Here is a 14,850-nt window from a genome sequence, read left to right as displayed (position 1 = left end):
TCTTCTATGGTTTTAACCCTCACAGTGAGGTGGCTTTATTCCGGAAAAAGAAAAGCTGAACGAACACGGTGCGAATCTTGCGCATTCGCAGTGATAGCTAAGGGCGTAGTCGCTGTTACCGAGGTTTTGGAATATTCTTTTGCCAGACCTTCTGGTCGTGGTTTTCTTTTCACCTTTGTTTAATGTCCGTGAAGATTTTTTGGTATGGGTTTGCATGTTTTTATATTTAAAGTGTTAATTTAATAAGAGGAGGCTTGTGAATACCGCAGTCAACAGAACTGTAGTCCAGCTGGGCCCTGAAAATTTTGTAATCCATATTAATCCTGTTTTTACTGAAGATGGTAAAACTGTACAATAACTGTTTTTATGTTTTGGTAAATTTGCAGATGCTGAAATGATCATACAGATTTGTGTGCGCGTGCATGTTTGTTTGTTTATATACATACACAAAAATCTCTGAAGGAATATTTCATCATCTCTCTCTTAGAGGAAGAGTTTTTCCTATAAATTTCTCTCCACAAAACTTTTTATTAAAGAGTAGTCAGTTAAATGGTGGACTTTAGTTGGGACTTTATATGGGGAAAAATGGGCTCAACAAACGGAATGCGTTCTTCAGTTCTGATTTGACCATGTGGCTACAATTCCTCCAATGACTAGAGAAAACACATAAGGATGGTTATAAAATGTAAATATGAAATTGAGAGGTTTTATTTATGAATGCATTTTCTAGGAATTCCAGTAACCTCCCAAAAGTAAATCAGTTTTCTATTATTATGGTAATTTTCATAGGAAATAAATAAATATACCTATATCAGAATTAGGGAAATCTTTTGTATATAAAATTACTGTATATCACAGAAAGAACCTTTGAGGATAGTCTAATCCACCTCCTTATTTAATACAAGGTATGATATAGTCTTTTAAAGAAGATTATTCAATTTCTGCTAAAATACATTCAGAGAAGAAACTAGATTATTCTTCCAGAGATAGTCTAATAGCCCTTACCTGAATATTTTCTAATATTTGACTAAAATTTACTTCCCATCCATTGGACATAATTCTGCTCTCCATAGCAGCAGAAAAATTCTGCTCCATTTTCTTAATAATAGCACTTTTGATATTTGACAATTGCTATAATTCTCCCCCCCCTTTTTTTTTTCTTCAACTAAATGTATTTTGCTCTTAAAACTGTTCCTTGAATATCAATATCAATTTGTGTACTTCCTTCTTCCCTGAATAGATTATAAGAATGGTCATCCCTAAAATTTGATGCCTCTAATCTGGCCTACTTGATTTTAGCCCTGGATCAGCCCTGGTTCCTCCAGAAAATATGAAGAATAGATAAAATGGCAGAACTAAAGATTGAGACCAACAGAAACATGATCAGGAAACACGTGTTTTTGTTATGAATGATTTTAAATCTAAGATCATATTAATTGTATCCCAAAGTGCTAAAGGAACTAGCTGATGATGTGGGTAAGTTTTTATTGTTTGGGGAAGCATAATCAAAGATATGACCAATCAGATTTGGCAGCAGTATATTTTTCCCTACATTTTTTGTCATAGATTTAAGTAATTTTTCACGGAATTCTAGTAGAGGTATATGAATTTAAATAGCTCAGCGTAAAGGTAGGTGATAAGTATGTTTTCTCTGGTTTTAAGGTTTGCCTATGAATAATTTAAATAACCCTCCTCCTAACTGGAACATTCAGCCTAATGCAAGAAATAATGAAGATCATGGAAGCAAATGGAATTATGCTTTGTTGGTTCCAATGCTGGGACTGGCTGCCTTCCGTAAGTGAATTTCAGATAAAATTTGAATTTTTTGATTATTTTGAAATTTTAGTTATTCTACTTGTCCATTGTTAAAAATGAATCATCCTACAAATATTTTGTGCTTATTTTAGAGACTAGGCTTCCTGAAACCTGGAGCTATATCATTACTCTAGTATTAAAAAACAAAGATTCACTACAGCATTTTTATTTCTTCTTTTATCAAAGAAAATACTCAAAGCTCAGCATTTACAGGAAATAAGGTTTTTTTCCTCTCATAGTCAGTTGTCTAGAATTTTGCTAGCAAAATGTTGCAGGGATTCAGGAGAGGAAATATCATTACATTACATTACATTCATGGCCATACAAGCTTATAAAGTCTTCAGTCTAAACAGTTTATGGCTCTTAAGTCTAGAACTCAATAAAATATTTTTTCCATATTTTATTTTATTTTCTGATTGTTTATTGAGCCCATTTTGATAATGTAAAGAATGAGACCTCCCACATCCTTCCTGCTCCTTGATCTCTCTAGTCATTCTAATTTGCATTGACCAATTAGGGTCCAATTTAACATCTTAGAGAGAGGTATATCTATTAAGAATAATTAGTCTTGAAACTGTACCCTGTTCCTATTCTTCAGACACTTATGAACATTCTTGACTTTAGTGAAAAAGATTATTGTGACATCATATTTCCCTGAAACAATGTCAGTACTAAGGCTAATGAAACATCATTTCTTGTTTGTCCCTCCTCATAATAGGTATTGTTTATATAGTCTTCGATTCCCCTTAGCGTATTGTACCACTCCCAAGTGAGAATCAGAAGAGAAATAAAAATTTTCATAATGGTTCTAGAACATGTTTCCTTAGTGTCTGATTTTCCCCCCGGAAACATTGCCTGATGCTGGACATGAAATGTTTGATAGTTTGGAGGATTTTGGCATAAGCTCTGGATGACATTTGTGCTTATACTGCCACCTCTCCTGCCCCCTCCCTCCATCTTAGCTACTGCTAAGCTTGTAAGCCGCCCTGAGTCTTCGGAGAAGGGCGGGATATAAATGTAATAAAAATAAATAAATAAATAAATCTTCCCAATCAAAGAGAAGAGTTGCAATTATGCTTCATCTCATTTTCCACAACATCTTCCTCCACCACAACCAGAAACACAGGAGCCTGAAACTTCTGTGAACCTCCTCCCTCTTCCACAATGGACTAAAATGAGGAGACAATTAGCTCTGTTCCTATCAGCTACTTCCTGGTAAGATGACAACCTTGTGGACCCAGGATGGCCAGTATCAGTACCAAATAATTTTAAGGGCAATAGACATAACACTTCCACCTGACAAAAATCAGATGTAACTTTCCCCTAGTGCTTTTATTTCGGCCTCTCCTTTTTGGAAATAATCTGTGTTGTCATAAAACATACAAACATTAAGTGAAGAGCCTGAAGATGGGTAAGAGATTGCAGGTAGTCCTCAAATTACAATCACAACTGATCCCAAAATTTCCATTGCTAAGCAAGATAGTTGTTGTGAGTTTTGCTCTGTAGTACAACCTTTCTTGCCACAGTAGTTAAGCAAATAATTGCAGTTACGAAGTTTTGCTCATGTGATCATAGGTATGTTGCAATGGTCATAAGTGAAAAAAACAGTCATACATCATTTTTTCCAATGACATCGTAGCTTTAAACAGTTATAAATAAATGATTATAAGTTGTGGACTAAGTCTAATGTAAAGATAGAAGCCAATACATAGAGTGACATTACAGTAAAAAAAACCTAGCAATATAATTAACAGTTGAAAATGGAAAGATAAGCATTGAAAAATAAAAATTGAAAATAAGTTACAGTGTGTTATTATTACAGTATGGATTATGACACAATTTTTAAAAAGTGGGAAAGAGAAAACAATGTCATAGAGAGAACTATTCTAAAAGAGCCTCATTTTCTTCCCCATCCATGCAGTTATCTAGTTTTAAGGTTTACCCTGCTCTGAGGACAAGCTAATTGATGTCTGATTCTACTTTATTCCTTCATTCCACTGATGTTATTTCACCAGAGTCCTATATAAGCAAACATGAAAGACAGTATTTTGAATCTTCCCTTTTTAGGTGTATTACTGTTTTGCTTTTTATTATATACTTAGTGTGGACCAGAAACAGAATTCTGCAAAAGAATGTGGATCTAAGACTGGATGAATTAACTGATGTTTGTCCTATCTCAAATAAGTTCAGAATTTTTATCAAGTTAGGCTTCACACTAAATTGGAAACCAGTCCTGGTATTTACCATGATATTTTCATGTCTTGCAGGTTGGATTTGGTCCAGAGAATCCAAGAAAGAAATAGAAAAAGAGAAAAGAAATGTCTATAGAAAATTGTCTTTTGTACAGAAAGAGCTTGAATCTAAATATCATGACATAATTATAGAAAACCGTAGAATGGTTGCCCACTTGGAATTAGAATTGGAGAAAGAACGGAACAGAACCTTAAGTTATCGCAATGCACTCATCTCTCAGAGTTACAAATTGGTAGAAGAAAGAAAAACTTTGGAACAAGAGCGCACAAAGATAGAACAAGAGAAACGTATTCTGCAGCACTCTGGTGCTGCAGGTGCTTTGTATAAGAACTGCTTGGAGAAGGAAGATCAATGGCAAAGAAAAGCCACTATTTTATTAAAAGAGTTTGAAGAAGCTTTAATGGAAAGGCAGGATATGTATTGCAGCCTTGTACTGCCAAGGTATCATCGGTTGGCAGTGGAAAAAAAAATGCTAGCCAAAGCAACAACTGATCCAATTGGTTTGGAACTGGAACTGGAAGCTGGCCTGAAAGATATTTTCAGATATGATACCTCCTGCAGCAATTTATTAAATACCAATAAAAATCAAAATGGAAAGCTCATGTGGATCTACCTTCGATATTGGGAATTATCTGTTGAAATCAGAAAATTTAAGAAGGCAGAAAAGATATTTTTGGGAAAAACTGCCTAAAGCTAGGCCATTCCTAGGTTGTATTATATCAATATAGTCCTCTCCACATTTGTTTAAACCCACAGAATCCTCATGCTGATTTGTGATATCCATATAATTTTGTGAGATATATATCAGTATCTTTAGTTAACTGTCATAAGTAACATTTATCATTTAATAATACCAGTCTTCCTTTGATTAAATATGTATTGGGTGTTACCATGCTAATGTACAGCAACTAAATACCTATGGTTTTTGTATTAGTGCTACTATGTTCAATAGGATTTGTTTAAAAATGGTATTTCTACAATCATTTCTATGCTGTCACATTTTCATTCCTCAGACCCTCAAGTACAGGTAGTCCTTGACATACAACTATAATGGAGCCTGTCCATTAAAATCATATGTTAAAACGGTTGTAGAATGTTATGACCATTTTGCAGCAGTTGTAAAGAAAATTGCTGTAGTCATTAAAGGAACTAATGCTTTTCTATGGGTGCAATTTGGAAGTGCCAGTTTTTGGCAAAACTGTTGTAAAATGTGGTCGCGTGACTGGGAGATGTTGCAAATGGCTGTAAATATGGCCATGTTGCCAAGTGCTCAAAGTTCAATTGTGACTACAGAGGGTACAACCATGGAAACTTTGAATCCAGGTTGTAAGCCCTCTTTTTAAAAAAAAACTAACTTTGAACGATTGCTAAGCAACCAGTCATAAGTTGAGGACTGGACTATCTGTTCAATACAATCCCTCTATTGATCACCCTGATACATGATTATCCTTACAAACTGCCAACTTCAAATGTAAAGATCATCACATCAGACGATAAGCACACCCATCTCGATGAAAACTATATCCAGTCAATCAGATTAATGTTTAAAATATGTGATTTCATTGATCTTTACAAAGGAAAGTAGATAAATACCAAGAATAAGAATGGGATTCTGTTTATGTCTGGTAATTATTAAATATGTTTGACAATACATCCAATAGAAATAATAAGGTATTTACTGCCTGAATAGATGAACTTTAAATGAACACATATCCCCGTACAAAGAAGTTCCCTGAGGATAGGCTGCAGCACAAATCTGAAAGCTAGGAAAACTAAACCTCCAGTCTCAGTGACCAACTCAGATTGGATCCTGCAACATTATCCTGGAATACATATATTTGCTTTCATTCGTGATTAACTTTTCAATATAATTCTTGGGGGGGGGAAATCAATTTTAATGTTTAGCTTCTTGCTTAAAATTTGTTGATATATTCGCCAAGTTCAACTTAAGACTCCTTTTATCTTCACATTAAATGAATTGTCTGATACATAAGTTATTAGTAATTTTAGTAAACTATGCAATAGATAAATTGAAGGAAGAGAAAATCAGAGACCCAAAGAAAATATTCATGTACCTTTCAGCACTATAAATGTCAGGTTTGCCATCTTCAGCTTTTTTGCTTTGCTGGCATCCTGCCATAAAATGAAAAGGGGGGAGAAAGGAATTTGGGGAAGTAAAGCTTGGGTATGGAAAGGAGAAGACAAATGCGGGGAGACAAGCTGACAAGAACCAGAGGTGTCAAACCAGAATGAGCCAGCCGCCAAAGAAATGGCTTGGGAACAGAATGAGAAACTACATGAAGATGTGCCAGCATCAAAGCAGTTCCCAAAAATTCAAAACTGAATAATATTGGACATTGTTGAACTGGTCGGGGGAGAGGGGGAGCAGGGAAAGGGGAAAAAGTAACCTTTGTGCAGGAATACCCAGATCTAGCTTTACTTTCGCTACAACCACTTAACTTTAGTAAAAGAATCTATTGATGGCTGTTTGCTAAAAGGAAGCCAAGTTATGGCATGCGCTTGAAAGAAAACGGATGCCTGTAATTGTGGAATCTGGCAAAAACAAAGAATGTCTATTCACAGAGAATATACACATGTAACACTTCTAACAATTATGGGTGATTAAAGAACTGATAACAGTAACAAAGAGATATCCTTTTACCTCAACTAGAAGTTAGAAATAGGGGTGGCCTGGGGTAAATAGAATGTGTATTAGATAACTCCTGGAGCATTCATTAGCCAAGGCTTAGGAATAGGGACAGCTAGAGACCAATAGGACATTTTTAGATCACTAGTAAAATGTTTATTAGATGATATTCCTTATGTATCCCTCCTGATCCTGCCTTCTGCTTTTGTAAAATTGTATAAAGCTTTCTTAATCCTTTGTTTGGGGTCTTTGCATTTTGTTGGCTGGGATCCCTTTGGCTGAAGTGCTTCAATAAAAGGAAACAAACCTGCAACTTGTGTCTGGTGTTTGTTCTTCATTGACTTTCAGCAACAAACTTGAATTGGAGACAACAATCTTGGGGCTTGTCCGGGATTCCATGCCTGGATTCAATTGGAAGACACCAACTACCGCTGGAGGAGGGCACCCGGACTAGTGGCTGAAAGGTGTGTGATTACTCTGAAATAAAACTCATGGTCGGTGACCAGGACTGTGTTTCTGCATGTGTCATTCTACATGGGCCCTCAAGGCCTATGAATCTTGACGATGACTGGGTACCTTGAAAAGTAAGGGACTTTTCAGAAATTCATAGACTTTGTAAGGGAATTTGCAGAAATTCAATGTACAGATTGAATGCAATAAACCACTGTCTAAATGAACGTCTGGTCTTGGTGACTTCTTAGTCAAACTCAAAGGCTGAAGCCCTAAAGATACCGAGTAGGAGGAGGAAAAGAAAGGCAAAACTTTGGGAGAAGGTAAGGACTGAACAGGAGATGTCCTAGGCGATAAGGGGTATCCGCTTGAGATCCAGCCCTAAATAAAATGCAAAGACTGGGCAGGAGATATCCCAGGGAATAAGGAGAATCCACCTGAGATCCAGCTTTCAAATGGGAAACTAACAGCAAAAAGGCATCCAGTGAAAGGGTGATAGAGTTGCTAAAGGGAAGCTGCCCAAAGACAAAACTGGGTTGTATTTTGGCTAATTTTGAAATATTGGGGGGGGGGGTAGATATGGGGATCAAAGGCAGACTTTCCTCATTATTGTATGTCTGGCCAAAAATTTCCTTGGGCAATATGAGGTGATTTTTGCCCCCTTAGGGATCTCATAGTATAAGGCTTATCGAGCAACTAAAAGCAATTTGGGAGCAATGAAATAGATAAAATATTTGGGTTTATTATGAAACTCATTAATAGTCCATTCCTGTTAGAGGAGTGTGGAGGTAGTTTATATGTGTGTGTTGCTTCATTTCCAAGACTTGGGAAAGCGGCAAGACTCTAATAACAATAAAAAGGCCTTGTTTAAAAAAAGATTTGGAAAATAAAGCTTATTGGCTTGTGAAAACTTCCTAAAATAATAATAATGATTGCTTTGCCTGGAGAAAGTATGAAACAAAATATTTGTATATGGATTTTTTATGCAAGCAGTTTGAATGGAGGACAAATATGTGAGTATGCTGATGTGTAAATGCCTGTGTATGTTGACCCCCCCCCAAACCCCAGACTCTGAAAGGGGCTAGTTATTTTGATTCCCTTTCTTACAAAGAAACAGTAAGTTGCAGGTTTTTATGGTGAAATAAATAGAAGGGCAATAGTAAGTGTTTGCAAGGAAATGGAAAAATGAAATGAGAAAGGCCCTTGGAAGATGTGGGAGAAAAATTCATGGAAAAATGCAAGTGATTTACTGAAGAGAGAGGGAGAAAAAGAGAAAGAGCTATTTTGTTAAAAAAATGCTGAGTAGAAAAAAGGGGGTGAGATTTCTGTGTAGTCTTTTAAACATTTTTTCCCTATCTTCTCTCGTTGTTTGTTACTTTTCTTTTATTCAAGGGCTTTCTGCCTTGCAAAAAAGAACGAAATTTTTCTGTTCATTTTAACCATTTTTTCCTCTGCTTAGTTAAAACATTGAGCTCTTGCCTGAGAAAGGTGGGGTAAATGTGTCATCTGATACCTGATTTTGCATTTTCAGTTTGCTTTCAATCTGTATATGTCTGTTCTGGTCAAGTTAGAAAATAACTTGGGATGCCCATCTCCCAATGAGTGGAATCTACTCTAAAGTTTAAGGAAAGTCAGTTTTGCAATAAGGCAGTTGGAAGAAGTAGGCAAGTATTTCAATTCAGAAGAGAGGTGAGGAGGCACTAAAGATAATTGTATTAATAGACAAAAATAAGTCTTAGTTGAGCAAGAAGAAAATTAAAAATCCAGAAAGCTCGTTGAAATGCTGTCTTCCCTCAGGCAGGAATAGTGGGGAGGACAGGGGCTACAATCCAGGAAAGATGGTGAGGAGGAGGAGTTCAGGGAATCTTAAGTAGTAGAGGGCATGGAAGAGGAAAGGTCACTTTGGGACCCAACCAGTGTGCTGGAGGCAGAAAGGAAGGATATTGGAAGAGTGAATGCCTGGTGGCTTATAACTATGCGAGCAGAAGAATAATGAAGAGGCCATGGGCAAGGAGCCATTGTTCCCCCTAATCCCAAACCTCTGGTGGAAACCCAAATCGGGGGATCTAAACACAAGAGGTTAATAGATACAGGATGAAGTGAATCTATCTATTGCTCCTCAGACTACTGGTGAGATACCTATTCCTGGGGCTTCAGGAAATGCTTTAAGGCAGGCATATCAAATTGCTGGCCCGTGGGTTGGATGTGTCACGCCAAAACTGCGCCCACCCCATTGCCGGCAAGGGGGAAAAAGTCGCGATACGTTGTGTGATGTCACATGACATTGCAAGTTTGACATGCCTGCTATAAGGTGTCTAAAACAGCAAAAGCCCAAATTGCATAGCAGGAGATTAAATACTTAGGGCATAGCATCTCCAAGGCTCAGACCTGAATTGGGGACAACACTATCACTTTAACCAAATGGAGTCAAGGGTCTTTCTTTTCTAAATGTCTAAGTTGGGGCAGTAAGGTGCAATAGCAAGTGTTAGAGATGATCAATATATATAGGAATCAGATGTTATTAAATAATTTAAAGAACATAATTATAGCTTAATTTCAGAAAAAATATGACTTTATCAACAAACTGATTTATTTTCTTTCCCATTAAAAGATCTAAAAACACTCAAAATGTCTGCACTGCTACTCTTCTTCAAAAAATATGTCCAAGCAAGGATATTATGTTAATGCAAAGTACATTCATTCAAGATACATAGGATATCATGGAAAATTTGAATATTATTTATAAACGATTACAGTTTTTGAATTAATTCCCCCCACTATTAAAGAAGTTACCTGATTAATATGTTGATATTTGAAACTCCATTGCATCAGTTATTCTGGAACGACGATGTTGTGCTTTAATTAATCTCTTGTAAGACTTCTATGGTCTGTGTAAGCAGATATAATTAACTTTAACAGGTCTCTCCAGATAGTTTAAACTCGTAGAAACACCTTTTATATAGAAATACCTTTATTGCAATTTAGATGACGTTGTACAGCATTTCCAAGATATTCCCGAGGTGTCTCCAAGGTTAGAAGATGATAATGCTCCCAGGGTCTGCATATTGGGACCCCATGTTTTCTGCTAATGAAGCATGGCTCACTAGGGAAGAGGGAGGAGGAAGTCCATCCCAGAAAGGGGAGGGGAAAGGAAATACATCATATGGTAGGAGGGTCTGACTGCCCACATTGTGATTTCTCCACCCAGCCACGTGGTGGCAGCACACTCCCCGTCTGGTATTTCATAATACCACCATATAAATCCCATAACGGTAGTTATGCAAATGCAAATACACGTTTGTGGTTTGTTGTTGTCAGAAAACGCCTAAGAAATATAAGTAATACATCTGAGAAAAACATATAAAATAAACATGCATACATATAAATGTAAACTTGAGGAATATATAAAAAAAATAAACATGATATATGAGGCATAAAAACCTGAGAGATATAAGAGGTAAACATGCGTCCATATAGGACATAAAACCTGAGATATATAAGGAAACATGCATACATATTGCAATAATAAAACTGCCATTTCAGGCTGAGGTTTTGCTTGTTGACCTGAAAGATATAAAAGAACATGCATATATATTGCAACAATAACAATTGCCTTTTCAGGCTTCAATAGTCTGGATCAGGTTGAAGGCACTTTTCTTCTTGAAGGCAGGATTCAACAGGGAAAGCAACGAGTTCAGTGTTCAAGGGTTAGAGGCAAGACAAGTTCTTTGATAGTCTTATGGAGGTTTTAGTGCCTTTCCATTCTTGAGCTCGTTGGTCCTTAAACAGAACAAGGTCTCTAGCTTGGAGATTGGGTGAAGATGAAACGTTGGTGACTGGAGCATGACATTGATGCTCCCCGCCATGCTGCTCCCCGCCATAACTTGAAGCAGGGTTGGATACAGGTGGTTGCTGTGGATTGCCTGGAAGTGGATCAGGATGCGTAGCTGTATCGTGTTTGTTGCTATCGCATTCTGTGCACTTGTCAAAGGCTTTTCAATGTTTGGCAAAATGGCCATATGAAGCACAGCACCTGTAGCGTATTCGTCCCCACCACCTGAATTGCTCCATTTAGGAGGAGGTGGTACAGGATGTGAGTTGCCACCACCTGAATCACTCCAAAGAGGAGAGGATGGTACAGGAGGTGAAATGCTACCACCTGAATCACTCCATAGAGGAGGAGATGATACAGGAAGTGAGATGTCCATCTTTCTTGTAGACACAGCTCCACGTGAGTCTCTGTGTTGAGCTGCTGTGTTATCATACCTTGGTGATGGTAATGGAGCAGGCACACTGGATTCAGCGAAGTCGAAGCTGGGTTCATTGTTCGTCCAGGCATGATGACTTATAAACCTGCAAAAATATGAGAATAGGGGAAAGGAAAAGAGTAGGTCGAGTTCCTTTCTGCCGGTAAGGTTGAGATCACCAACAACCGCTTTGAAGATTGTTTTCCAGGATCTGAAGTCTTCTGGATGGTCATTAAACTTTGAGAGGCTATTGGCAGTGAGCTCTCGACGAGTCGCGTGTTTGGCGTACTCAGGGAGGTCTGATCTCTCACTCTTTGATGCTGAAGAAACTTGTGGGACCTCTTGGGTGTGAGAGTTCTCTGGTGAATAAGGATCAGGTACACCAGGATAGAATGATGTTGCAGGAGCATTTAGCTGTGGTGTAATCTCTAAAATTTGTGCTGGTTGTTGATTCAACCATTGATCATTGCTTGTGGTTACGTAGTCATTGGCAAGAGGTAATGCAATTTGAGGTGTTGGCGCACCTGTTTCTAGGCGTTGAAGAGGTGCTGGCCTTGGCAGGCTTGGGGCTTCAGTGCTGTCTGTAGGAAGCATGGTTGATGCACCTGTGCTGCTTTGTTGAAGAGGTATAGGCCCTTGCAGGCTCGGGACTTCTGCGGTGGTTGTGGGAAGAACAGCTGACGCACCTGTGTTGTTTTGGAGGAGAGGTGTAGGCTCTGTCAGGTGCGGAGCTTCTGTGCTGTTTGGAGGGAGCATAGCTGACACACCTGTGTTGTTTTGGAGGAGAGGTGTTGGCTCTGTCAGGCGTGGAGCTTCTGTGCTGTTTGGAGGAAGCATAGCTGACGCACCTGTGTTGTTTTGAAGAAGAAGTGGTGTAGGCCCTGGCAGGTTCGGGGCTTCTGTGCTGTTTGGTGGGAGCACAGCTGACGCACCTGTGTTGTTTTGGAGGAGAAGTGTAGGCCCTGGCAGGTGCGGGACTTCTGTGCTGTTTGGTGGGAGCACAGCTGATGCACCTGTGTTGTTTTGGAGGAGAAGTGTAGGCCCTGTCAGGTGCAGAACTTCTGCGGTGTTTGTGGGAAGCACAGCTGACGCACCTGTGGTCTTTGACTGGTGAGTGGGAAATGCCGAAAATGCACTTGTGCTGCAGTGTTGAAGGAGTGCAGGCCCTTGCAGTTTTGGGATCTCTATGATGTTTGTGGGAAGTGCAGAAGATGCACTTGTGCTGCGGTGTTGAAGGAGTGCAGGCCCTTGCAGTTCTGGGGTGACTGTGATGTTTGTAGGCAGTGTGGAAGATGGCTTTGCATCGTTGCAAACATTTTGCTTTAACACATATTGACTGGTGTGCTCCATCGGAGCCTTCACTTCTATTGGGATGGAGCACTCCGCATCGGTGTTTTTCTTCGCTGCTTGTTCATAGATCTTCAGCTTTGCTAGGGCAACGGCTTCTTCTCCTTCAATTCGCAGAATCTTTATTTTGGCTGCCATCTCTGCTTGACGGGCTTTCTCCTTTGCTTGACAGGCTTTCTCCTGTGCTTCCATCTCTGCTTGACGGGCTTTCTCCTGTGCTTCCATCGCTGCTTGACGGGCTTTTTCCTGTGCTTCCATCTCTGCTTGACGGGCTTTCTCCTGTGCTTCCATCTCTGCTTGACAGGCTTTCTCCTGTGCTTGACGGGCTTTCTCCTGTGCTTGACGGACTTTTTCCTGGGCTTCCTCCTTTGCTTGGAGGATTTTCATTTCAGCTTCCTTTCTGGCTAAGGAAAGAAGCACGCCCTTTTCTTCTACAAGCGCACGGGTCTCTAGTATCTTGCGATATATCGTTGAAGACCTGGAATGAGAGGATCTAGCAGGGTGTAGTGTGTGTCTACTTGATGTGGACCTATGAGATCTGGTCTCTTGCAGGTCGGCAATACGGTCTACTGTGTGTCTACTTGATGTGGACCTATGAGATCTGGTCTCTTGCAGGTCAGCAATACATTTTTTTGCCTTATACTTTGCCCCTTGCACCAGGAGATCTCTTTGCTGGTTCAGATCCTCAATTTTAATTACCGTATTTTCCAGCGTATAAGACGACTGGGCGTATAAGACGACCCCCTACATTTCCTGTTAAATTATAGGGTTTGGGCTATACTCGCCGTATAAGACTACCCCTCTTCCAACACACACTAAATAAAAATTAAAAAACATCAGATTTGATTTTAATATGGTAATTTTAATTCAAATGCTTATGACATGCAGGTGCTTAGTAGGAAAACTGTCACTTATAAACATAAGGCTGTTTGTCATCAAACATGTAAACATAAAACAGTGCAAGTGGAAATAATAATAATAATAATAATAATAATAATAATAATAATAATAATAATAATGATAATAATAATAATAAGTTGGAGGGGACCTTGGAGGTCATCTAGTCCAACCCCCTGCTAAGGCAGGAAACCCTATAAACCCTGTAAAAAAATCACAGACTGCAGCTTCTTCTCCAATTGGTCCCACTTTCCCTGCGCAGACTAAATGGGAGATCCGCTCCAGGTTTTCCAGCCAGCCCTGTCCCTAAATTTTCAGCACCCGGCGTATAAGACGACCCCTGACTTTTGAGAAGATTTTCATGGGTTAAAAAGTAGTCTTATATGCCAGAAAATACAGTAATTCTGTTGAGGAATCATCTACATTAGAGTCATTCAAAAAACCTATGTATTTTGTAGACAGCCGCTGGTAACGTTCATAAGCTGCAGATAAGCGATCTTTAGAGTCTCTTAATACAGCAGGATTACCATCAACACTGAGCAAAATTGTTATGGCGTGTGCGGTTCTGTCCCATAACTGTGACAGATTACTGGAAAATTCATCTTTAGATGCCTCATATATTTCTATAAGTTTTTGGGATGGTTTTATTGTACGCTTGGGTCTTCCAACTTCTTGATGCAATTCAGGGTTGTTTGGCTGAACCGGTTCTTCAAAATCAATGAGACATTCCGCCATGGCTAAGAAAGATACAGAAATTTTCTAGATATTTTCTGATTAAATTTGGTGAACTTTGCTATTTGACCACCAGGGGGCGCCGTCTGTGTGGTCAGAAACTTCAGGGAAGTTCGCCTGTTGGCCACTAGGGGCACTTTTTGTGTGGTTAGGGACTTCAGGAAAGTTCACCCTTTGACCACTAGGGGCACTCTACACGTGCCTGAGGACAAGCCTTTTAATTGCTGAGCAGCCACTGGAATGCTGCTTGTGTAGGTGAGTAGTCCAATGAACTTCACCTCTTGACCTCTAGGGTCACTGTTTGGATGCAAGCCTGGTACCTTCCCTAGCTTAAGTTGGGACATTAAATGAAGCAAGTGCTCTGCCCTATGACCACAAGCTGTGAGCTGGTTTGAAACCCTTGGAGGAACTGCCTCTCCGTATTGAGAGCTAAACCGTAGGCTGTAACTTGTCACTGACAGC

General features: G+C 39.1%; 1 protein-coding gene across 2 annotated transcripts; it reads left to right on the top strand.

The window, feature by feature from the left end:
• The first annotated feature begins 103 nt into the window (after nt 1-103).
• CCDC127 (coiled-coil domain containing 127) lies at nt 104-7,021 on the top strand. Of its 2 annotated transcripts, XM_083377171.1 has the most exons (4): nt 115-202; nt 1,241-1,476; nt 1,663-1,794; nt 4,083-7,021. In XM_083377171.1, exons 3-4 carry the CDS (start codon nt 1,671-1,673, stop codon nt 4,757-4,759), a joined length of 801 nt encoding a protein of 266 aa, XP_083233297.1. In that variant the 5' UTR covers nt 115-202; nt 1,241-1,476; nt 1,663-1,670; the 3' UTR covers nt 4,760-7,021. The 2 variants fall into 2 exon arrangements, with proteins under 2 accessions (XP_083233296.1, XP_083233297.1); XM_083377170.1 differs by lacking the exon at nt 1,241-1,476 and having other exon boundaries at nt 104-202.
• Nucleotides 7,022-14,850: the final 7,829 nt, after the last annotated feature.

The sequence above is a fragment of the Vipera ursinii genome, assembly GCF_947247035.1.
Source record: "Vipera ursinii genome assembly, chromosome: Z".
Classification (NCBI taxonomy): domain Eukaryota; kingdom Metazoa; phylum Chordata; class Lepidosauria; order Squamata; family Viperidae; genus Vipera; species Vipera ursinii.
Note: the sequence above shows the minus strand (reverse complement) of the source record. Positions and strands in the feature narration are given on the sequence as shown.